The sequence below is a fragment of the Phyllobates terribilis genome, unplaced genomic scaffold, assembly GCF_046119375.1.
Source record: "Phyllobates terribilis strain yellow unplaced genomic scaffold, ASM4611937v1 Scaffold_5__5_contigs__length_657084704, whole genome shotgun sequence".
Classification (NCBI taxonomy): Eukaryota; Metazoa; Chordata; class Amphibia; order Anura; family Dendrobatidae; genus Phyllobates; species Phyllobates terribilis.
The window spans coordinates 129930057-129955949 of NW_027362765.1; the positions used below are offsets into that span (position 1 = coordinate 129930057).

Here is a 25893-nt window from a genome sequence, read left to right on the forward strand (position 1 = left end):
TCGCGGCGGTGGCAGCGGTTGGATTTGCACTTGGCTTGGATTTATCAAACCCGGCCCACTGCACACATTCCCTCCAGATTTGCCACACGGCTTATAAGCTAATGAGCTTTGCATACATTACACAGGTAATTTGTAAATGCTGATTACTAGTGAGCACGGGTAAGATATCTGGGTAGATTTCTGGGGAGATGGAAAGAAGAATTAGAAAGAGGAAAGTCCTAATGCACAAGATACAGAAGTTATCATTTGTATCACTCGTCAGGAAAAAAAAATATTTCTATTCATTTATGCAATGAAGAAGCGAGATCAACATTATCTGGGCTCAGAGGCAGGGATTTCGCTGGAGATCATCTCCGCAGACATTAAACACCGCACTATAGATAAAGCCTTATTGTTCTGTTTGATTTTGTGACAATCCTAGCATTACACCACCAAAGGCCGGGCTGTCAGGAGGCATCGACACTACCAGCGAAAAGTGCTAAAATGGAAGAAAAAGTAACTCGTACTCTGCTAAGTCCCCCATCACTACTGCCGGTCTTTAACTTGTCATCCAGTAAAGACGTGCCAACCAAGCGCATGTGACCTCTGCAGCTGATCAATGTCTGCAGCTTACTGTGCTACCACATCGGCTGAGAAGATTGATTGGCAGCAGCAGTCACAGGGTCAGCACGTCATCACTGCAGGACAAATGAAAAATCATCAGGAACTATCAAAGCAGCGACCAGTGAGCATGATTTAAGCACAGTCCATTCCCTGCCATTATTTTTTTTTTTTACATTCCAGACAACCCCTTTAATCTCCTGCATTGAGATAAATGATAACATTCTAGCTACCTGCAGTTACCACTAGGGGGGACTTGCTGCATATTGGTTATACATTGAGCTCAATGATAAAACATGTAGTACACAATGGGCTCCCTCTAGTGGCTGCTGCAGGTAGCTGGAACTTTTATCCACTACTTGAACAAACCCTTTTCAAATCACTATGCTTTCCCCTAGTAAAATAATAACACCTATACTTACCTCTGGTGCCGGCACTGGCTCTCTCAGGGGATCGCGAGACATTGTTATGTCACGCGATCCCTGAGGTCAATCAGTGACCACTTCACTGACCCCTCCTTCGGATGTAATTGACATCCAGAGGAAATGAGATAGTAACTCCACCCAAAGGAGAACAGAGTGAAGCCAGCGCTGATTGGCAGCAGGGATCGCATGACATAATAGGAGAGCCAGTGCCGAGAAAGCTAGAACAGCGCAGACACTGCTGGAACAACGCCGGCAACATTGGAACAGCGCCGGCACCGGAAGTGAGTATAGGTGTTATTATTTTACTGCGGGCAAACATAGTGTTTGAGAAGGGGTGGTCTGAGCAGTGGACAGTCCCTTTAAGTCAATGAAGGCAGAAAAGCTCCTACCACAATACAGAGATTTGAAGCAATTTTAGACCTAAAAGTGACAAAATATAAAAAAAAGTGGACGTTAACTTTTTACAGTCACTATGGTGAAATAAAACCCTGAGTAATACTGGTGGGTAGATTATTTATTGCATTAACAGCACCCACAAGTGCCAGACAAGGGCTCCAAAAGGGATTCTGTCTGAGAAGTTTATGTCACATGAGCCTTAAGAACAAAGACCAGGAAACTGTTGAGAATAATCAAAATGCAGACCTTTGTACTGTATCTTACGGACAGATCTACTCACTTCTCGATCCAGCCCAGCAGCCACCGTATTAATGACTCCAGTCTCGCTGTGAATCACAAACATGTCCTGGGATGGGCTCTGCGGACTTTGTGTCATGATCCGATACATTACTATTCCATTGGATGTGTTGATGTCATCTGCGTCGTGTGCTGTCACCGTCATGACATAGGAACCTGGGGGAGAATAAAGATATTGTAAGTCACCAGTGCTATAAATCCTTGTCCAGTGCACTCATGAAACATGATAACATATTTTGAATATTGTGGCACCCTGCTGTTCACAGGTACCACAGGACCCAGGGTGCATGGATGGACTTCTCCACAAGAGGCCCTCATTACATACAAACACCTCCACCCTTCCACCTCATACCACCAGAGGGAGCCCGTTAGGGATATATATATATATATATATGGAGGGTGGAGCTAGGCAGTTCAGTCAGAGTTAGTCAGTCAGACAGAGTCAGAGAGTCTGAGAGCGTGCTGACGCTGAGAGCAGCGAAGACGCAGCACATCTGCTGCTGTGTTCTGAGGGCCCCAAGTGTGGCCGACGGCGAGGAGGACAGGAGAGAGGAGTTGAGGGGGCAGAGGAGCATCATAGGCTCACCCCGAATATACAAACCGGACACCGGGTCCGCGCCTACAGGGTCCTTTATACCCAGTAGGGATCACCGGCATACCAGGAGGACTACAAGTCCCTGGCCGACCTGAAGTTAAACCCTTAACAAGATCAGGAACCACGAAGGCCCCAGCGTTACCAGGGATAGTGGTTGCCAGCAGAAGGTCCTACTACCAAGCGACAGGTGAAGGAACAGCACGACACATAAGATAGGCACAGTTGCAGGCTGGCCGGGAGCATACAGAGAGGCAGACACAGACCAGGAGGCCTTATACTCGCTCACTGGGGAGAAGTCCTGAAGTGCACCCATCCTACTGAGTACCCTGGACCGTACCTGACATCCGCACCAGTAAAGGTATTGAAGCGAATCCCCTGTCTCTGTCAGTTACTCCTGCTGTGCCATTCCGCCTGCACTACAGGTCCCAGCATCAACACCCACCATCAAACTCTACCCTGCCCTGAGGCCCGCTCCACCTGTGGGGAGCCGTTCCATCACAGCTGCCTTATCAACTGCCTCAGTGGTCTGCAGCAGCGCTTGTACAAATTACCAGAAACCACAGGTGGCGTCACGATCGAACTATAAACCCCCTATAAACTTTCCCCCCTTTTAGTTGACCGCCCTGGACCACGGACCAGGCCAGCCACTGTGACATATCCCTTTCCCCCAGCATCTAACGGCCTGGACTCCGAGCACCCCATTGCCCTGGGGGCGCGACAATACGAATTTGTTTAGTTTACTGCTAGTTGTCAGTGAATCAAAAACTTCCAACAATGTAAACCTGTCCTGGTCCTGTGATGCTCTCACGGGAGCACGGCTTGTTACAGATACGTCTCAACTATCAGGACTTCTTGTACGATCCCATTCACAAATTCTGTGTTCATGTGACCTGTTTATGTTATCATCGGATAGTGCACAGACAGCTTTTATTCTATGATGCTTTCACGTGTCCGTTTGTAGGAGAACCATGGTCAACAAAAAGATGGAGAAATGTCTGCTTTTTGGTTCCATTTCGGACCAAACTCCCCCAGTTGAGTGAATAGAAACAAGAAATTTAAAGAGACAGCGTTCCTGTGTCTACCTCCGTGCGCAGTCGACTGAACTGATCTACCACAGGTGGTGGAGAATGTGGGCAAGATCCCCAAGAGGCATGTGTAGCGGCTGTGGACAAACCGCATGTCCTGGGTTTAAGCGGCCATAAGCCAGGAAACGACAACAGACAGCAAGGAGGATCTGATAAAAGGGAATATTTCACCCCTTTGGAGTTATCAGACCTCTAAATTGGGCAGGTGATAGAAATGTAAATCTATACTTACCTGTATTGCCCATATTAGAGGTCTGCTTGCTTTGATATATCTTTATATAACATCCATTTTCCTAGGCTTGGGGACCGGAGGACGCCAAGAAATGCCCACCTACCTACTTAATTTAAATATTCTCCCCCTCCCCTGCCCTCCCATGCATGTCACAGGGCCCTGTGACGTGCACTCTAGATCTGTACATCCCGCGCATGCGCAATGCGCCTATAACTTAAGCTGCGTTTTTTTTTTTCCTGCCCTATTTTACTGCTGTGCTCTAGTGCGCAGGCTCCAGGGAGTCACTGTGACTTCCACTCCAATGACCTCTGCCGTGCGCAACAATTAGGTTTGGTCCCCACTTCCTCCCAGCATTCTGATAGTTAGCAACTGCCTGGGATGAAGTGAGTACAGCTCAAATGCAGATTCTTACATTGAAAGGGGCATACGACAATGTGACTGTGATCAATGGGGTTGCTGAAGAACCGGGGGCTGACACCAGATTCCCATATTTCACATTAAATGAGGAGCTGCTTTATCAGGTCACTAAGCCAAGAGGGGAAGTGATAGAGCATGTAGCGTCGGCGTCCCTGCCTCCTGCTAGGCAGGGACGCTGTTCCCCTCACCTCTCTGCTCCGTGCCCGGCGGCTTCCTCCCGCTCTGCTTGCAGCGCCCGCTCTCACCCGGTCACTGTGCTTAGGGCGCGCGCGCGCTCCCCCTCTCTTAAAGGGGCCGCGCGCGTCGCCCTAAGGAGTCCCCGGCCAATGGCCGGAGGATCCCTCCATATATAAGGCACCTCCTCCAAAATGGAGGTGCCCGAGCAATGTTGTTGCACTGTTCACTACTCTGCTTCAGCCCTCAGGTCCCGTTTCCAGTTACCTGCCAGTTTCCTGCCAGTTTCCTGCCAGTTTGCTGTCTGATTCCTGCCTGTTATCCGCTTACCCATTTGCTAGCCTGAGGTCCGACGGTCTGCCTTCCGACTCCTGTCAGTCTGTCTATGGACCAGCTAACCCGCTCACCTGGGAGCGCTCATCTGCTACCTGCCTGTTAGCCTACCTGGAGGCTCCGCCGTCACGTGCTGTGACCACCTGCCAGTCCAGAGACTCTTGCCCGCTCACCTGGGAGCGCTCATCTGCTACCTGCCTGTTAGCCTAACTGGAGGCTCCGCCGTCACTCTGCTGTGACCACCTACCAGTCCAGAGACTCTTGCCCGCTCACCTGGGAGCGCTCATCTGCTACCTGCCTGTTAGTCTACCTGGAGGCTCCGCCGTCACGTGTCGTGACCACCTGCCAGTCCAGAGACTCTCGCCTGCTCACCTGGGAGCACTCATCTGCCATCTGCCTGCTCGCCTACCTGGAGGCTCAGCCGTCACAGGTCGTACCTGCCCGTTTACCCAGAGACTGTCCCGGTCACTTCCTGTGACCTCCTGCCCGTTTACCCAGAGACTGTCCCGGTCACTTGCCGTGACCTCCTGCCCATTTACCCAGAGACTGTCCCGGTCACTTGCTGTGACCTCCTGCCGTTTACCCAGAGACTGTCCCGGTCACTTGCCGTGACCTCCTGCCCGTTTACCCAGAGACTGTCCCGGTCACCTGCTGTGACTGCCTGCCTGTCTTCCCTGGTCGCCACCCGCTTCCTTACAAGGACCGCCCCCTTGTATAAGTTGCTCAGAGGTTCCGCCTCCCAGACCCGTTACAGTTTGCTCGGGCCATGGAACCCGGTGGCACCCAAGCTCCCTCGCTCTCGGACCTTTGTCATGAACTGTCCCGACAGAGGTCCCAACAGGAGTCCATCCTGGGTCACCTGCGGAATGTCAATACTTGCCTGGACACTTTGACTGCCCCACCAGCAACCACCGCTAGTGTCATGACTCGCAGCCCGGCTGCTCCGCTGCCCACCAATACCATAGTATCCTGCTCTGGAATCCGGCTTTCTGCACCTCCTCGCTTCGGAGGCGACTCCGCTCAAGCTCGGGGCTTCATTAACCAGTGCACCCTGCACTTTGAACACCAGTCCCACCAGTTTAATTCCGTCCGGGCCAAAGTAGCCTTCATCATGTCCCATCTCACGGGAGAGGCACTGGCTTGGCTAAATCCTCTATGGGAGAGAGGAGACCCTCTGGTGTCCGACCTGCCAGCCTTTCTCACGGCTTTCCGGAAGGTCTTCGACGAACCCGGACGGAAGACCTCATCCGCCTCATCTCTGCTACGCCTCCGTCAAGGGAGTCTCACCGTGGGCCAATATGCCATACGGTTCCGTACCCTTGCTTCGGAGCTGGCCTGGGATAATGACGCCCTGGTGTCCGTCTTCTGGGAGGGTCTGCCCGGCCGTATTAAAGATGAACTCGCCGGTTGGGACATTCCTTCCACTCTCGACGACTTGATTACACTTGCCACCCGGATTGACATCCGGTTCCAGCAGCGCGCTAGGGAGGTCACCCGTGAGAGGAGGATTCCACGTCTAGTCCCTACCTTCCAGAGACCCGTCACTCCCTCTGTTACTCCCCAGGCACACTCACCTGAGCCTATGCAGGTCGACCAGACCAAGATGGTCAAGACCCGTCAAGACTTACGTCGTGCCGAGGGGAGCTGTTTCTACTGTGGCAGTAAGGAGCACCGGATCCGTTCCTGCCCTGAGAGGTCGGGAAACGCCTGTGTCTAGGATCGCTCAGAGAGGTCGCCCTAGACAAAAGTAAACCCTCTCCATCCCTGATGCTGTCTGTTTCTATCTTCTGCGGAGAGAACCGCTATTTTGAACTGGCTCAACTTGACTCTGGAGCTGCTGGAAATCTCATCTCTCAATCCCTGGTAGAAAAATACCACATTCCCACCAAACCTCTGGCCGTACCTTTATCTGTCGCCGCCGTGGATGGGGGTCTCTTACCACATCCCATCCAACTCATCACTGAATCTCTGACTCTACAGGTGGGAATGCTGCATTCTGAGAGCATCTCCTTTCATGTTCTGCCTGGACTCTCTCACGCACTATTGCTTGGCCTGCCTTGGCTCCAGAAACATGCACCCGTGCTTGACTGGCAGACCGGAGAGGTCCTTCGCTGGGGACAGGACTGCCATAAGACTTGTCTAGTTCCCGTTCGTCCTGCCCGTCCTTCTCCTACCCCAGCCAATCTGCCCGGTCTTCCGGTTCCCTATTGGTCTTATGCGGATGTCTTCAATAAAAAAGAGGCAGAGACTTTACCTCCTCATAGACCATACGACTGCCCAATCGACCTGATGCCCGGCTCTACTCCTCCCCGTGGGCGAATCTACCCTTTGTCCGCTGCTGAAACCCGGTCCATGTCTGAATATATTGAGGAGAACCTGGCCCGGGGATTTATCCGGAAATCTACCTCCCCGGCGGGAGCAGGCTTCTTCTTTGTCAAAAAGAAGGACGGCTGACTCCGTCCATGTATAGACTATAGAGGCCTAAACCAGATTACTGTGAAGAATAAATACCCCCTTCCGCTTATTCCTGAATTATTTGACCGTCTGAGGGGGGCTAGAATCTTCACCAAACTGGATCTCCATGGGCGTATAACCTGGTCCGTATCCGTCAGGGGGATGAGTGGAAGACGGCATTCAATACCCGGGACGGCCACTATGAGTACCTTGTGATGCCCTTCGGTCTCTGTAACGCTCCTGCCGTCTTTCAAGAGTTGGTCAATGACATCTTCCGTGATCTTCTCTACTCCTGCGTGGTGGTGTACCTGGACGATATCTTGGTCTTCTCTCCGGATCTTCCTACTCACCGGAGGGACGTTCGTCAGGTCCTGCTCAGGCTCAGGCAAAACCACCTCTACGCTAAATATGAGAAGTGCATCTTTGAGCAGACCTCTCTTCCATTTCTGGGCTACATAATCTCTCAGACAGGTCTACAAATGGATCCTGAGAAACTGTCTGCCATCCAGAAGTGGCCCCGACCAGAGGGGTTGAAGGCTATTCAGCGGTTCCTGGGCTTCGCCAACTATTACCGCCTGTTCATACCGCACTTCTCTTCCCGGACCGCCCCTATCTCTGCTCTCACCCGTAAAGGTACGAACCCCAGAGAATGGCCGCCCGAAGCAGAGGAGGCATTTCTTTCCTTAAAACAGGCCTTCCTCTCCGCCTCAGTGCTGCATCGTCCGGACGGCAACAAACAATTCTTCCTAGAAGTTGACGCCTCCTCCTCCGGAGCTGGGGCGGTACTTACCCAAAAATCTTCTTCCGGAAGAAAGGTAACCTGCGGCTTTTTCTCCAAACTTTTCTCCTCTTCTGAGCGCAATTATTCTATAGGAGACCGAGAATTGTTGGCCATTAATATGGCACTGGAGGAGTGGCGTTACCTGCTCGAGGGGGCTCTCCACCCGGTAATAATTTACACTGACCACAAGAACTTGGCATATCTCCAGAGCGCCCAGAGACTTAACCCGCGCCAAGCCCGGTGGTCTTTGTTTTTTGCCCGCTTTGATTTCATTCTTCATTTTCGTCCGGCTGACAAAAACATCAAAGCTGACGCACTGTCCCGATCCTTTCTGGTGTCTGATCTTGAGGAGGAGCCTAAACACATCATCGATCCCGCCAGAGTAATGCAGGTAGCCCCCGTGGGCCTAAATCGTCTCCCTCCCGGTAAGACGTTCGTAACGGAGTCCGATCGAGAGAAGATTCTACACTGGGGTCACTCGTCTAAGCTAGCTGGGAACGCCGGTCAGAAAAAGACCCTCCAGCTTATTACCCGGCACTACTGGTGGCCTACCCTGCACAAGGATGTAATTGACTTTGTTTCTGCCTGTGTGTCCTGCGCCCGCAACAAAGTTCCGAGACACCTGCCTGCCGGCCGCCTTCTTCCTCTGCCTGTGCCTGCTGCCCCGTGGCAATGGGTGGTCGCTGACCGCTTTTCCAAAATGGCTCATTTTATTCCCCTGCCAGGCCTTCCGTCTGCTCCCGAGCTAGCTAAAGACTTTATCCGCCACATCTTCCGTCTCCATGGTCTGCCTCTCCACATCGTGTCGGATCGTGGGGTTCAGTTCACCTCACGCTTCTGGAGAGCCACATGTAAACTGCTCGACGTCACCCTGGACTTCTCCTCCGCTTAACACCCAAAGTCCAATGGTCAAGTGGAGCGGATCAATCAGAATTTGACCAGTTACCTCCGGCACTTCGTTAATGCCCACCATTCAGACTGGGTGGATCTCCTACCATGGGCCGAGTTCTCTTACAACAATCACGAGAGCGAATCTTCTTCTAAATCCCCGTTTTTTGTAGTCTTCGGTCAGCATCCTCGGATCCCTTTTCCTGTCTCCACCTCTGTGGACAACCCGGCCGCGGAATCTCTCGTTAGCAAATTTTCCTCCATTTGGGAGAGTACCCGATCCGCACTCCTTCAGTCGTCCAAGCGGATGAAGAGACACGCCGACAAAAAACGCCTGGATTCCCCACAATTTCGTCCCGGAGATAAAGTCTGGCTCTCATCCAAATATGTCCGGCTCAAGATTCCTTCCTATAAGTTAGGGCCTCGGTTCATCGGCCCACTGGAGGTTATCAAACAGATCAACCCGGTGGCCTATAAATTGAAACTCCCGGCCAACTTACGGATCCCTAACTCCTTCCATGTATCTCTTCTCAAACCCGTGGTACTTAACTCCTTTTCCAAGTCTACAGGTATGCCTCCTGCTCCGGTTTCTGCTGAAGACGAGTTTGAGGTAGAGAACATTCTGGCCACCAAAAGGGTAAGAGGAAAGACCTTTTTTCTAGTGGATTGGAAGGGGTTTGGTCCTGAGGAGAGAACATGGGAGCCCCGGGAGAACATCCATGCCCCTCTCATCCTTGCTAAATTTCTGTCTGGCCTAAAAAAGGGGGGGCCTAAAGGGGGGGGGGTACTGTAGCGTCGGCGTCCCTGCCTCCTGCTAGGCAGGGATGCTGTTCCCCTCACCTCTCTGCTCCGTGCCTGGCGGCTTCCTCCCGCTCTGCTTGCAGCGCCCGCTCTTCCCCGGCCACTGTGCTTAGGGCGCGCGCGCGCGCTCCCCCTCTCTTAAAGGGGCCGCGAGCGTCGCCCTAAGGAGTCCCCGGCCAATGGCCGGAGGCTCCCTCCATATATAAGGCACCTCCTCCAAAATGGAGGTGCCCGAGCAATGTTGTTGCACTGTTCACTACTCTGCTTCAGCCCTCAGGTCCCGTTTCCAGTTACCTGCCAGTTTCCTGCCAGTTTGCTGTCTGATTCCTGCCTGTTATCCGCTTACCCATTTGCTAGCCTGAGGTCCGACGGTCTGCCTTCCGACTCCTGTCAGTCTGTCTATGGACCAGCTAACCCGCTCACCTGGGAGCGCTCATCTGCTACCTGCCTGTTAGCCTACCTGGAGGCTCCGCCGTCACGTGCTGTGACCACCTGCCAGTCCAGAGACTCTTGCCCGCTCACCTGGGAGCGCTCATCTGCTACCTGCCTGTTAGCCTACCTGGAGGCTCCGCCGTCACGTGCCGTGACCACCTGCCAGTCCAGAGACTCTCGCCTGCTCACCTGGGAGCACTCATCTGCCATCTGCCTGCTAGCCTACCTGGAGGCTCAGCCGTCACAGGTCGTACCTGCCCGTTTACCCAGAGACTGTCCCGGTCACTTGCTGTGACCTCCTGCCCGTTTACCCAGAGACTGTCCCGGTCACTTGCCGTGACCTCCTGCCCGTTTACCCAGAGACTGTCCCGGTCACTTGCTGTGACCTCCTGCCCGTTTACCCAGAGACTGTCCCGGTCACTTGCCGTGACCTCCTGCCCGTTTACCCAGAGACTGTCCCGGTCACCTGCTGTGACTGCCTGCCTGTCTTCCCTGGTCGCCACCCGCTTCCTTACAAGGACCGCCCCCTTGTATAAGTTGCTCAGAGGTTCCGCCTCCCAGACCCGTTACAGAGCAGTTGTTGGTGCCGGGTCCCTGTAAGCGAAGGGTGTTAGATTTGGCTCACTCATGTCTTGGGTGGGCATCTGGGAGTAGACAAAACCCAACAGAGCATCCTGCAGAGGTTCTACTGGCCTGGATGTCACCAATACATTGGTAATTTCTGCCGGTCTTGCCCCACCTGTCAGCTAACTGCTCCAGTGTCCCACTTCCGCAGTCCCCTAGTGTCGTTGCCCATTATAGAGGTCCCATTTGACCGGATTGCCATGGACCTTGTTGGACCCCTGGTTAAGTCAGCCACGGGGCACCAAGACATTCTAGTGGTGATGGACTATGGAACACGGTACCCAGAGGTGGTACAACTGAGAAACTCCTCTGCCAGGAGTATAGCGTGAGAGCCAATCCATCTCTTCACCTGGACAGGCCCGCCGAAGGAGTTCCTGATGGACCAGGGTACACCGTTCATATCCAAAGTGATGAGGGAGTTGTGCAAGGCTCTACAGATTACACAGCTCAAGACATCTGTGTACCATCCGCAGACGGACGGCCTGGTGGAGAGATTCCTACAGTCCATGCTTAAGAAGGTTGTGGAAAAGGATAGCCGAGACTGGGATTGCCTACTTCCCTACTTACATTTCTTTATTAGGGAAGTTCCACAGGTCTCTACGGGGTTCTCACCCTTCAAGCTGCTTTACAGACGGCACGCTCAGGGACTTCTGGACATTGCGAAGGAGACCTGGGAAGCCAAGGTAACATTCCACAGGAGAATCATCGAGCATGTGTCGCAGATGCAGGACCGGATCGCGAGGGTGATGCCGATTGTGAGGGAAAGCCTCCTTCAAGCACAAGAGGCCCAGGCAAAGGTCTACAATCAGTCGGTGAAATTAAGACAGTTTAGCCCTGGAGACCGGGTGTTGGTGTTGATCCCCACAGTGGAAAATAAGTTCCTGGCCAAGTGGCAATGGTCATACTAGGTGGTCAAAAAGTACGAGTGATGTCAACTACAAGGTCCACCAACCAGAGAGAAGAAAGCCGTACCAGGTGTACCACATTAACCTGCTCAAACCATGGCGAGACAGGGAACCTGTTGAAGCTACATGCATGGGGGCCCATCCTGAAGCCAGGATCGAGGATGTCACAGTGGCAGAAACACTGTCACCGGCCCAGAAGCAACAGTGCCAAGAGCTGCTTCAGCGGTACTGGGACCTGTTTTTGGAACTGCCAGGCTGTATGCAGGTTGTGGAGCATGAAATCCTGACGGAACCGCTTGTGAGAGTGAGCTAACAGCCGTATCGGATCATCGAAGCCCGCTGCGAGGTGATCTTCAAGGAGGTGAGGAGAATGTTGAGTCTGGGCGTCATCGGGGAGTCAAAGAGCAGTTGGTCCAGCCCCATTGTCCTTGTGCCAAGGCGTTTCTGTAATGACTACAGAAAGTTGAATGAGGTGTCCAAGTACGACGCATATCCAATGCCCTGGGTCAATGAGCTCATTGAGAGGCTAGGGTCAGCCAGACATATCACCACCCTAGACCTAATGAAAGGGTACTGGCAAATTTTCCTGTCCCCAAGTGCCAAGGAAAAGACAGCCTTCTCTACGCCGGACGGGTGCTTTCAGTATACCAGGATGCCGTTCAATTTGCAGGGAGCCCCAGCGACCTCCCAGAGGGCCATGGACCGGATGCTAGCCTCTCACAAAAAGTATGCCGCAGCTTACCTGGATGACATTGTGATATTCAGCCCGGATTGGGGAAGTCATTTACAGAAGGTGCAGGTGGTACTGGATGCGCTGAGGAAGGCAGGGTTTGCTATAAACCCAAAGAAGTGCACCATGAGAAAAGAAGAGGCAAAATACTTGGGCTACATCGTCAGAAGGGACGAAATAAAAACGCAAGTAAATAAGATGGAGGCTATCCAAAATTGTCTGCAACCGAACTCCAGTAAGCAAGTTTGGGCGTTTCTGGGAATTGTGGCATACTATCGGTGTTTCATCCTGAATTTTGCCATGATAGCTGCCCCCCAGACTGATCTTCTTAAGGGCACAAACATAAACAGCCAGTCTTGGTCGCACCTGACTTCTCTAAGGAGTTTGTGGTTCAGACGGATGCCTCTGAGGTCGGTTTGTGAGCTATGTTGTCCCAAGAAATAGACGAGGACGAACATCCAGTCCTGATCCTGAGTAGGAAACTCTCCATATGTGACAAAGTCACTGGCAAAGTGCTGGAGGGGAGGTATGTTTCACTGAGGCTATTAACTTCAGTGATTTGAAACACAGAAATTTTGCTCCAGCACACTAAGTGTATAGGTGTTAATCAGCCATTTTAAGGGCTGGCTTTTTGAGAACAACCATAGAGCGGGTGGGAGGTTGTTCTCCATATCTCCACCCTAGGGTGTGGTCTGGGGTTTAAATAGACGGCCTACTCAGGCATTAGTTGTTCAGAATGTCTGGAAGAGGCTAACTTCAGAGAGGTGCTGGTGTTCGTGCTGTAACTGAACCAGTGTTTGCTTGCTAAACCCTGAGCAGGCGGATCCCCGCTACCACAAGGACTGTGCTTTGTGGTACCACTTTGTTTTGTTTTCCTGTTTTGCACAAAGAGCTGTATTTACTTTGATGTTGTTTTATGCTGTATTCACTTTGATGTTGTTTTATGCTGTATTCTAGTAAACCAACAAGAAATTTAAAGAGACAGCGTACCTGTGCCCACCTCCGTGCGTAGTCGAGTGAGCTGATCTACCACAGGCCATATACATGTCAGATTTTTTCGTCAGACCAAGTTGGTGCAAGGAAAAAATTGCAACATGAATGATTTACCTCCGATAATTGGTTGGCACTCGCCCATTCATGCCTATGGGTCCATGGAAAACATCAAACCGCACTCAGATCACATCAGATTGCGGTCCGATTTTCACAGACTGATATTGTAGAGAAGTTGGAGAAACTTTTTTTTATCTTTTATCTTTATTCTGGGTTCAAATTCCACCAAGGGACAATATGTATGTTTTCCCCGTGTTTGCGTGGGTTTCTTCCTGAAAGACATTTAGATTGTGAGCCTTTATGGGGACAGCAATTATGATGTCTGTAAAGAGCTGCGGAATTAATGGCGCTATATAAGTGAGTAACATAGGTAAGTATGTACACAATGTAGCCTCTCTATAGAATAACCATATAGTAAGTCATTTCCACAGAGGCTGGAGGAGATTTGCCATGTCTTCCACCTGCGGGCCCACCTCACATTTACATAGCCCCTGTAAGTCTGGTCATGTAATCACAGATCAACTCTAATTCCTTCTCTCGGGGTGAGACGGTTCAACACCTCTTCATTAATTGTATTAACAGTGAAGGAGCAAATGAAGGGACTCGGAATGCCAACACTTGATACAAGCCTCTGCGTGTTTGCCACTGTGCGCTTTAAAGGATTAATTTCACAAGCCTCAAATTACAGCTTCATTTCAAAACGAACTCAGCCCCATAATTGGCTTTCTGTTCAAATCACCAAGGCTAAAGATTTAAATTCTTCATATGCAGATGACTTTCAAGTATCAGGCCCCATCTGTGCTGCGCTCGCTGGCATTCATCTCCCAGGGGGAGAGTCAAGTGAAGCAGAAAGAGCTGGTCCTGGAACGCAGGAGCAGTCGGGCACACTGCGAGCCACAGGGCCCGGGAAACGGAGATATAACTCCTGCTACTGGTAGCCTATCAGCCACAGGCGGCTAGTGCAAGCTAGTGCTTGTTGTTCTGCAACATCTATCAGACCGCTAATTCTCAGCAACAACTTGATATTGTATGCACTAACATCCAGCTTATATTTTGCTTATTTTTTACTTATACAACTTCAAGTATTCATTGTTCTTTTTTTCAGAAGAGAAGCCTGCAGTGCTAGGTTTTATCCACTAGAGGGCAGGATGGTTAACGCTATAATACTGCATGGTGGATGAAGCCTATAATAGGCCTGCGGTCTCCTAAAATAGAGAATCTACATGACTCTTTTTTTCACGTAGGTTCACTGACTAAGGCTGTAGACAAAAGTGCAAAAGAGAGTAAGGGGGTGAGCCAATTAAAACATAACTTTTACTATATGCAGGGAAATAGCTCGCGATCAAAATGCAAATCACCAAAAATAATTAGCAAATATCCATGAGCCTCAAAAACCGGAAAAAGCAGTGATGATAGTGGTGGTAGTGGGGTGGGGGAGCAGTTTCAATTCTTGGGACCTGCAATTTTTGTGTGTTTGGTGATTTGATAAGGGTAAGAAAGAGTTAATGGACAACCCTAGGACTGGACCCTATTAGTTATAGACTCACAGGGAGTATATGCAGTAGAAGAAACAGACAGTGACCTGCATCGTCACATATGAAATAAAGGGAAGCGATCACCAGAAAATCAGCTATTGATTAAATCGGGTTTTTGTGTTGCATTTAGTTTAAAATAAAAATTGTCATTTTTTTAAATAGCTCAATCTGTATTAAAAATAAAAAAAAAATAGAAATCTTGCAATAGGGTGTTTTTTAGACTCTAACTTTCTTTTGTTGCAGGAAATAACACATGTGCATAGCCACAATGGTGGAATCCGGACACTATCATTTGTATTTAAGTGTCTAATGGGGTCATTGTGAAGGGAGGGGGAGCAGTGACATTGCCTATTGTGATTGGTGGATCCTGTGTAATCAGCTGTGTACAGAGGAGTTATCAGTCACTGTCATCCTGCCTCTGCTGATAAGAAAACTTATATAAAAGGTCGTGTCCCTGCCTTTGATGTGGGCTCACACACCAAGCAGCCCACATTTTTCCCTGCACTTGATGACCGATTTAATCAGCCATCAAGTGCCTTTAACAGCCGCAGATGGAGCAGTGCTCCGCCCGCAGCTGTTAACCAGTTAAATCCCGCTGTCAATCAATGACAGCGGAATTTACCATGCGCCAGCCAGAAGTGTGTAATTCATCCCGCCCATTGGCGCCCCTGTCATGTGATTGGGGGGCGCCAATGGGTTGTCATGACAGCCGAGGGTCTGCTGATGACCCTGATGCCTGTCATTATGAGTCTCCTGTGAACGTCAGCCCGTACTGAAGCCCTGCTATGTGTAGCACAGGTGAAGGGATGATCATAGCTTTAAGTCTCCTAAAGGGACTTTTGAAGACAGTAAAAAGTGTAAAAAAAAAAAAAAAAGTTTTTAAAAATATGAAAAAAAAACAAAACACAAGTTAAAATCACCCCCCTTTTGCCCATTAAAAATAAAACAATAAAAAAATATATACGTTTGGTATCGCTGGCGTTCGGAAATGTCCGATCTATCAAAATATAAAATAAATTAATCCAGCGTAACAAGAAAAAAATCAAAACTCCAACACGTTTTTTTTTTTAATAGCAATCCGCAGCAAAAGGAGACATTGATTTGAAAGGGAAAAAACCCTTTAAAAGCTCTTGATTTCGCAACTCAAAAATTAGGAAAGTTTAAAGTTTTATCTATGCACGCATTTCCTAATGCACGCTCATCACCCCCATTGTGAAATCTGTTTAAGAGGGTTGTCCCCTTCTTAGGCTATGTTCACATGTCCAGTTAGAATGGATCCAGCAGCAATCCATTAACTAATATGTTGTGCAGACACAACTTTTTTGTCCGCCTGGAAAAAACTGATTTTAACTGGATCCTTTTTTATTTTAACATTGAGGTTTATGGAAGATGGTTCAGTTAATTTGCCATCCGTTTTTCTCCCATTTGAAAAGGATCCGTTTTTTGCTGGATCAGTTTCACATGAATGATCCATATTGATCGTTCACATGTTAAATATTTTTCCACCTCCAGTAAAATGGGAGAAAAATGGATGTTTAATTAACGGATCAGTTTTCCATAGACTTCCATGTTAAAAAAACGGATCCAGTTTTCAGGCGGACAAAAAAGTTCTATCTGCACAACGTGTTTGTCAATGGATTGCTGCTGGATCAGTTCTATCGGATGATTACTGGACATGTGAACATAGTCTTAAATGAAGAATGGCCCTATTGAAAATTAAATCAGCCTTTACTCACCTCTCAGGCTGGTGCCATTCCAGCGATTTGGGCACAGCGTCTGCCAGCACTAACGTGACATTGTTATGTCACCTGAGTGCTGCAGCCAAGTGGTGGCCGGCAATGGTCCTTACACTACTCTCGTGGGTCCAATTGATGGCTTCCCTTGGTATATGGTGGATGGCCTATATATTTATAGATTGAAAACTTTTAACCAAGTTCCTTTCACTTTTACATTTCTTGCAATTTTGGAATTTATGTACTCATTAATTGTAGGGTGCTTGTATATATATGTCTGTATATTGGCCACGGAGTATGTGCACCTGCACTGTGAATCATGGTGCTAAGTGGTACCGAGGCCACGTTGTGCACTTTCAGACAATGCCCAGGAAATAAACTCCAGTGTCAAGTTTTAATTGTTGCATATTTATTCACTCAAAGTCCTTGCAGAGAGCGGAGCCATAGAAACGATTCATTAATTAATCAATTCATTAGCTCACAAGCTGACACTTGAGCCGTTTGCAGCCGGCTTCTGAATGAAATTCTGCATTTGTGTCTGAGCCCGGCTGCCGAGCCGCTCCATGTGCCACGCAGCTCTGCTGATTAAGGCAGCCTGGTCAGCCAGGGGAATAGTGATATCAACTGTGAGCCGGCTCCTTAAAACCAGCAATATTCCCAGAGAGATCGGCTTCAAAGCTCCTGAACATTATTCATTGCACAGAGAAATATCGCATTCTCTTATTAAGCACTTTGAAGCAACTATATACATTCAGGGCAGCAGAAAAGAGAACAGGGGGACATGCTCACTAAACATTGTGCAAATCCTGAGAGACTCCCATCATTGTCCCATACAAACACCTCAACGTGGCCGTTTCTATTACTACACAGAACAGCGTTTCATAATGATGCATCAGCAGAAAAAAAGTTGTGTGAGATTCATTACTCTGACAGTATTGTTAATGTGCATCTAAATCTACTGGTAAGAATTGCTGAAAAGTGGAACAGAGGATCCAAACACAGCGCCGGTCCAGGTGACCAAAATCTCCAAAAGAACAAAAGAGAACAACACTAGATAAGTCGCTCCCCGTGCAATGAATAATGAAGTCTGTCCTTCATATGCGATGGGTGCCACTTCAAATGCTGCTGACAGCCAGAAAATAATATTGATTGGCACATCCCAAAAAAAAAAAAAAGATAAAATCTTCAAATTTTATTCCATATACAGTACAGACCAAAAGTTTGGACACACCTTCTCATTTAAAGATTTTTCTGTATTTTCATGACTATGAAAATTGTACATTCACACTGAAGGCATCAAAACTATGAATTACCACATGTGGAATTATATACTTAACAAAAAAGTGTGAAACAACTGAAAATATGTCTTATATTCTAGGTTCTTCAAAGTAGCCACCTTTTGCTTTGATGACTGCTTTGCACACTCTTGGCATTCTCTTGATGAGCTTCAAGAGGTAGTCATCGGAAATGGTCTTCCAACAATCTTGAAGTAGTTCCCAGAGATGCTTAGCACTTGTTGGCCCTTTTGCCTTCACTCTGCGGTCCAGCTCACCCCAAACCATCTCGATTGGGTTCAGGTCTGGTGACTGTGGAGGCCAGGTCATCTGCCGTAGCCCCCCACCACTCTCCCTCTTGGTCAAATAGCCCTTACACAGCCTGGAGGTGTGTTTGGGGTCATTGTCCTGTTGAAAAATAAATGATGATCCAACTAAACGCAAACCGGATGGAATAGCATGCCACTGCAAGATGCTGTGGTAGCCATGCTGGTTCAGTATGCCTTCAATATTGAATAAATCCCCAACAGTGTCACCAGCAAAGCCCCCCCACACCATCACACCTCCTCCTCCATGCTTCACGGTGGGAACCAGGCATGTAGAGTCCATCCATTCACCTTTTCTGCGTCGCACAAAGACACGGTGGTTGGAACCAAAGATCTCAAATTTGGACTCATCAGACCAAAGCACAGATTTCCACTGGTCTAATGTCCGTTCCTTGTGTTCTTTAGCCCAAACAAGTCTCTTCTGCTTGTTGCCTGTCCTTAGCAGTGGTTTCCTAGCAGCTATTTTACCATGAAGGCCTGCTGCACAAAGTCTCCTCTTAACAGTTGTTGTAGAGATGTGTCTGCTGCTAGAACTCTGTGTGGCATTGACCTGGTCTCTAATCTGAGCTGCTGTTAACCTGCGATTTCTGAGGCTGGTGACTCGGATAAACTTATCCTCAGAAGCAGAGGTGACTCTTGGTCTTCCTTTCCTGGGGCGGTCCTCATGTGAGCCAGTTTCTTTGTAGCTCTTGATGGTTTTTGCAACTGCACTTGGGGACACTTTCAAAGTTTGCCCAATTTTTCGCACTGACTGACCTTCATCTCTTAAAGTAATGATGGCCACTAGTTTTTCTTGACTTAGCTGCTTTTTTCTTGCCATAATACCAATTCTAACAGTCTATTCAGTAGGACTATCAGCTGCGTATCCACCTGACTTCTGCACAACACAACTGATGGTCCCAACCCCATTTATAAGGCAAGAAATCCCACTTATTAAACCTGACAGGGCACACCTGTGAAGTGAAGACCATTTCCGGTGACTACCACTTGAAGCTCATCAAGAGAATGCCAAGAGTGTGCAAAGCAGTCATCAAAGCAAAAGGTGACTACTTTGAAGAACCTAGAATATAAGACATATTTTCAGTTGTTTCACACTTTTTTGTTAAGTATATAATTCCACATGTGTTAATTCATAGTTTTGATGCCTTCAGTGTGAATGTACAATTCTCATAGTCATGAAAATACAGAAAAATCTTTACATGAGAAGGTGTGTCCAAACTTTTGGTCTGTACTGTATATCAAGCAATTAAAATCCACATGTTAGTGATAGAAAAAAACACTGACGCGTTTCTGGTGCAGTGTGCGCTCTTAGTCATAGAGAATTTTATATTTTGGATGTGCTGCACAACTTTAGTGTCACTTTATTTTCAAACTCCCGCCCCATCTAAAAGTATTCATGGAGAGACGCAGGCTGCATGTCAGGATGTGGAGACGGTGAGAGAACTACATGATACGGAAGGGTTTCCAAGACTCTATTCTAATTACCAGGATCTGTGCACAAGACCCCTCACACGTCGCATGCACAGGTCCGATTAAATAGCGGAGTCCCTGCGGCACCCCGTTTATGTTGGCATGGAGCGTCACATAGCGCCTCATTTCAGAGCTATCAATTACAACTTGTGTTATCATCTAGTTATTTAAAGGGGCATTTCCATCTCACATATTTGTGGCATATCCACATAATATGACATAAATACATAATATGTGTCCCACCCCATGCTTCAGAATGGGGCCCTGTTGCTCTGTTCAGGAAGAGACAGGGTCGTGTATGCGCTGCTTTCTGCATTCATTTATAAGGGAGTACCAAAAATTGCTGAGCAAGTATAAATGCATACGACATGCCCTACTCTCAAGATAGATCCCGTGAATATGCCATAAATATACATGTTCGTATGGAGCCATGCTTAGCAATATCATTTGGATCTGATACTGCACTGCCTCTCATCTCTGGGAATGGCTGGTGTCAACATATACACCCTGCCTAAGGCCTCATTCACACATCCATGTTTAAACTTGTACGTGCAAGAAATGGTGCCAGCGTTTCGGATCATTGTCATCCGTGTATGGTCCATGTGTCCGTTTTTACCATCAGTGTATGGTCTGTGTGTCCGTTTTTACCATCAGTGTATGGTGTGTGTGTCCACTTTACCATGAGTGTATCGTCCGTGTGTCCGTCCATTTTTACCATGAGTGTATGGTCCGTGTGTCCGTTTTTACCATCAGTGTTTGGTCCATGTGCCATTTTTACCATCAGTGTATGCTTTGTGGGTCCTTTTTTACCATCAGTGTATGGTCCCTGTGTCCGCTTTTACCATCAGTGTATGGTCCGTGGGTCCGTTTTTACCATCAGTGTATGGTTCATGTGTCCGTTTTTACCATCAGTGTATGGTCCCTGAGTCCGTTTTTACCATCAGTGTATGGTCAGTGTGTCCGTTTTTACCATCAGCGTATGGTCCGTGTGTCCGTTTTTACCATCACTGTATGGTCCGTGTGTCCACTTTTACCATCAGTGTATGGTCCGTGTGTCCACTTTTACCATCAGTGTATGGTCCGTGTGTCCGTTTTTATCATCAGTGTATGATCCATGTGTCCGTTTTTACCATCAGTGTATGGTCAGTGTATCCTTTTTACCATCAGTGTTTCATCAGTGTTTTTCATGGATGGATAAATAAATCAATAAATGACAAAGCTTCTATAGTTTTCAATGTTAAATACGTACAGCAGATGGATGACATGCTGACGCCATAAGTGTGCTTTACATAATTTTCACGGACCCATAGACTTGTATTGGCCCTTGTCATCCATGATACTGGAAAATAACGGACATGTCTCCGTGTGTTTGCATGGACGGTCTGAGTATAAACCCGGACATGTGAATGGCACCATAGGTTATAATGGGTAAGTGTTCAATGCATGGAAAAAACAGATAGTACATGTAGGTACAATACGGACGTGTGAATGAGGCCCAATAAAAGTAGCCAATGTAACCGCAGCAGCCTGTTGTGAGAGAAGATAGTATATCGAAACCTGTACCTGGTTTTGAAGCTTCAGCCACCGAGCCATTAAACACCGGGCTGGAAAATTCTGGTCTGTTGTCATTCATGTCGATAACATAGATTGACAGGTCAATGGGGTTCTCCACCTTGTTCCCATTCATATCCACAGCATGAGCCCTGAGCTGAAAATAAGAATATCATTGCTGATTATATATATCATCTGTACAGATATTGGGTCAATGCATAGCTGTGTCCAGGTGTCTTCTTTAGTTCTGGGTATAGAGAAGAGAGGACACACCTTGGGGAGGTGGAGGGGTGATTGGTGAATGCAGAATGTATAGTTTTAGGCAACCCTGTAGATCTCTTATTATATATGTACAGTATGACATTGCAGCCTCAGATCAGGAGAATGATGACATCAGCTGGAGAGTTGAGTATTAAACCTGTCATGGGACAATCACATCATCGTCAAATCTCTGCATTTGTTATAAACATCTGGCGTAGAGGCAGCTGGAGAGCTGATGTAGAGTTAACCGCAGGCCAAGCAGTCGGTGGTCCAGTCACATTTACCAGTACATTTGATGATGATCCTTCAGATCTGCAGAGCATTCTTACCAGACACGGAGCCGTTCTGAGCACATAATTGTTCCAGTACTGCAATATTGTGGAGTGTACAACCGGCTATCTACTGACATGATGCCAATTATGAGAAGTCCAGCTACCATTCTGTCCATCAAGATGATTGATAATATTATCTTCAACTCATTATAATAATATTGGCTAATCCATATTCTCTATGACCACTACAATACATTTCTGTACAATTCTTCTCATCTAATATCCAACTGGCTAATACTGAAATAGTCCAAAATATTGAGAATCTGTGATTTTGTCTCAGGCCACCTTCCCTACCTTTCTATAAAAGTTTTATAGACTTTTACATAACACATTAGGAAATACAAACCCCTCTTGGAGCTAGGTCCGTATCTGGGTCCTTTTAAGGAGAATTATTCTCACAACCGTATTATTTTTCTCAAAGAACAGTAAAAGCATATTTATTGCTAAGATATAGACCAAGCATAAAAATTCTTTCTTGTACCTTTCGTGTCTTTAATGTAATAACTTTTATTTCTATAATGCCAACAAATTCCCTAGAACTTTACACTACAGAGGGGATACGCACAAAGAAAATAAGACATTACAGATTAAATCAAATAATTAAACACATACTAATAAGAGTAAGGAGTGAGTGTATCATGGAGGATGTGGAGACAGATGAATAGTAGGGAACAGATTCTGAAGCCAGTCTAAAGAAATGAGTTTTAAGGTACAGTTAAAAATGTGGATATCGGGAATAAACTAGATTGTGGAAATTATGTCAGGACAAGATGTGTATAATTGGGTGTCATCTGCACATAAACGGTACTGAAACCAAATCTCCTGAGGCTTAATCCAATAGAGTATAGAGAGAAGAGGAGGGGGCATAGGACTGATCTCTGAGGAACATCAACGGTAAGGGGAAGAAGGGCCTGCAAATAATACAGTGAAAGAGCAGGCAGAGAGGTAGGAGGAAAACCAAGAGATAGCGGTATCCTTGAAACTAATAGAGCAGAGCATAGCGAGAAGGAGCCGATGGTCCACGGTGTCAAATGCTGCAGAGAAATCCAGGAGTCAGAAGCGAGTGGTGACCATTAGATTTAGCTGTTAGTAGATCATTAGAGACTTGGTGTGAGGCAGTTTCGGTAGAGTGTAAAGAGCGGAAACCAGATTGTAAAGGGCTAAGAAGAGTGTTACAGTGGGGAAAAAAAGTATTTAGTCAGCCACCAATTGTGCAAGTTCTCCCACTTAAAAAGATGAGAGAGGCCTGTAATTGCCACCTTAGGTAGACCTCAACTATGAGAGACAAAATTAGAAAACAAATCCTGAAAATCACATTGACTGATTTGGAAAGAAATGTTTTTCAAATTTTGGTGGAAAATAAGTATTTGGTCAATTACAAAAGTTCATCTCAATACTTTGTTATATATCCTTTGTTGGCAATGACAGAGGTCAAACTTTTTCTGTAAGCCTTCACAAGGTTGGCACACACTGTTGCTGGTATGTTGACCCATTCCTCCTTGCAGATCTCCTCTAGAGCAGTGATGTTTTGGGGCTGTCATTGGGCAACACGGGACTTTCAACTCCCTCCAAAGGTTTTCTATAGGGTTTAGATCTGGAGACTGGATAGGCCACTCCGGGACCTTGAAATGCTTCTTACGAAGCCACTCCTTCTTTGCTTGGTGGTGTGCTTGGGATCATTGTCATGCTTAAAGACCCAACCACGTTTCATCTTCAATGCCCTTGCTGATGGAAGGAGGTTTGCACTCAAAATCTCGCAATACATGGCCCCATTCATTCTTTCATGTACACGGATCAGTCGCCCTGGTCTCTTGGCAGAAAAACAGCCCCAAAGCATGATGTTGCCACCCCATGCTCAACAGTAGGTATGGTGTTCTTTGGATGCAACTCAGCATTCTTTCTCCTTCAAACACGACGAGTTGTGTTTCTACCAAACAGTTCTACTTTGGTTTCATCTTACAATATCACATTCTCCCAATACTCTTCTGGATCATCCAAATGCTCTCTAGCAAACTTCAGACGGGCTCGGACATGTAATGGCTTAAGCAGGGGGACACGTCTGGCAAGGCAGGATCTGAGTCCCTGGCGGCGTAGTGTGTTACTGATGGTAGCCTGTGTAACATTGGTCCCAGCTCTCTTCAGGGCATTCACTAGGTCCCACCGTGTGGTTCTGGGATTTTTGCTCACCGTTCTTGAGATCATTTTGACCCCACGGGGTGAGATCTTGTGTGGAGCCCCAGATCAAGGGAGATTATCAGTGGTCTTGTATGTCTTCCATTTTCTAATTATTGCTCCCTTAGTTGATTTCTTCACACCAAGCTGATTGCCTATTGCAGATTCAGTCTTCCCAGCCTGGTGCAGGGCTACAATTTTATTTCTGGTGTCCTTCGACAGCTCTATGGTCTTCACCATAGTGGAGTTTGGAGTGTGACTGTTTGTAGTTGCGGACAGGTGTCTTTTATACTGATAGCAAGTTCAAACAGGTGCCAGTACTACAGGTAATGAGTGGAGGACAGAGGAGCCTCTTAAAGAAGAAGTTACAGGTCTGTGAGAGCCAGAAATCTTGCTTGTTTGTAATTGACCAAATACTTATTTTCCACCAAAATTTGAAAAAAAAAAAATCTTTCCAAAATCCAATGTGATTTTCAGGATTTGTTTTCTCATTTTGTCTCTCATAGTTGAGGTCTACCTATGATGTCAATTATAGGCGTCTCTCATCTTTTTAAGTGGGAGAACTTGCACAATTGGTGGCTGACTAAACACACTGCAGTTTCACATCACTAATCTGATTGCATCAATCTTCAAACACAGTTCAGCTCCCTAGTCTGAGCTCTGCTGTATTTCTACAATGGTTATTTCAAGCTCTGTTGTGGAGGCAGGGCAGAGTGTACAACGGTTGATCCCTGCTAAAAACCAGCTAACATCAATTTTATAAACATATGTATGCAGCTATATTGTTGTGTATAGCATTAGATAAAATTGGTCTGGCAGAGTTGTGTTCAGGACGTAACAATGAAAAGAAGAATAGAGTATTCTAAACATAGAATACCCTCTATGTCAGAGGTGGGAGACTTATTCTGCCAAGGGTCATTTTTACATATACAGTACAGACCAAAAGTTTGGACACACCTTCTCATTTAAAGATTTTTCTGTATTTTCATGACTATGAAAATTGTACATTCACACTGAAGGCATCAAACCTATGAATTAACACATGTGGAATTATATACTTAACAAAAAAGTGTGAAACAACTGAAAATATGTCTTATATTCTAGGTTCTTCAAAGTAGCCACCTTTTGCTTTGATGACTGCTTTGCACACTCTTGGCATTCTTTTGATGGGCTTCAAGAGGTACTCACCGGAAATGGTCTTCCAACAATCTTGAAGGAGTTCCCAGAGATGCTTAGCACTTGTTGGCCCTTTTGCCTTCACTCTGCGGTCCAGCTCACCACAAACCATCTCGATTGGGTTCAGGTCTGGTGACTGTAGAGGCCAGGTCATCTGGCGTAGCACCCCATCACTCTCTTTCTTGGTCAAATAGCCCTTACACAGCCTGGAGGTGTGTTTGGGGTGATTGTCCTGTTGAAAAATAAATGATGGTCCAACTAAACGCAAACCAGATGGAATAGCATGCCGCTGAAAGATGCTGTGGTAGCCATGCTGGTTCAGTATGCCTTCAAATTTGAATAAATACCCAACAGTCTCACCAGCAAAGCACCCCCACACCATCACACCTCCTCCTCCATGCTTCATGGTGGGAACCAGGCATGTAGAGTCCATTCGTTCACCTTTTCTGCGTCACTCAAAGACACGGTGGTTGGAACCAAAGATCTCAAATTTTGACTCATCAGACCAAAGCACAGATTTCCACTGGTCTAATTTCCATTCCTTGTGTTCTTTAGCCCAAACAAGTCTCTTCTGCTTGTTGCCTGTCCTTAGCAGTGGTTTCCTAGCACCTATTTTACCATGAAGGCCTGCTGCACAAAGTCTCCTCTTAACAGTTGTTGTAGAGATGTGTCTGCTGCTAGAACTCTGTGTGGCATTGACCTGGTCTCTAATCTGAGCTGCTGTTAACCTGCGATTTCTGAGGCTGGTGACTCGGATAAACTTATCCTCAGAAGCAGAGGTGACTCTTGGTCTTCCTTTCCTGGGGCGGTCCTCATGTGAGCCAGTTTCTTTGTAGCGCTTGAT

General features: G+C 47.3%; 1 protein-coding gene across 2 annotated transcripts in view; it reads right to left on the reverse strand.

Annotated features, from left to right (window-relative positions):
* Positions 1-25893, reverse strand: part of CDH4 (cadherin 4) — a 1143840-nt gene that overhangs the window by 66398 nt on the left and 1051549 nt on the right. For both annotated transcript variants that reach the window (XM_073683019.1, XM_073683020.1), the window contains 2 exons: positions 21121-21265; positions 1702-1874 (listed from right to left, as the gene is read on the reverse strand). In XM_073683019.1, coding sequence (XP_073539120.1) covers positions 1702-1874; positions 21121-21265 — 318 coding nt within the window. The remainder of the gene's footprint in view (positions 1-1701; positions 1875-21120; positions 21266-25893) is intronic.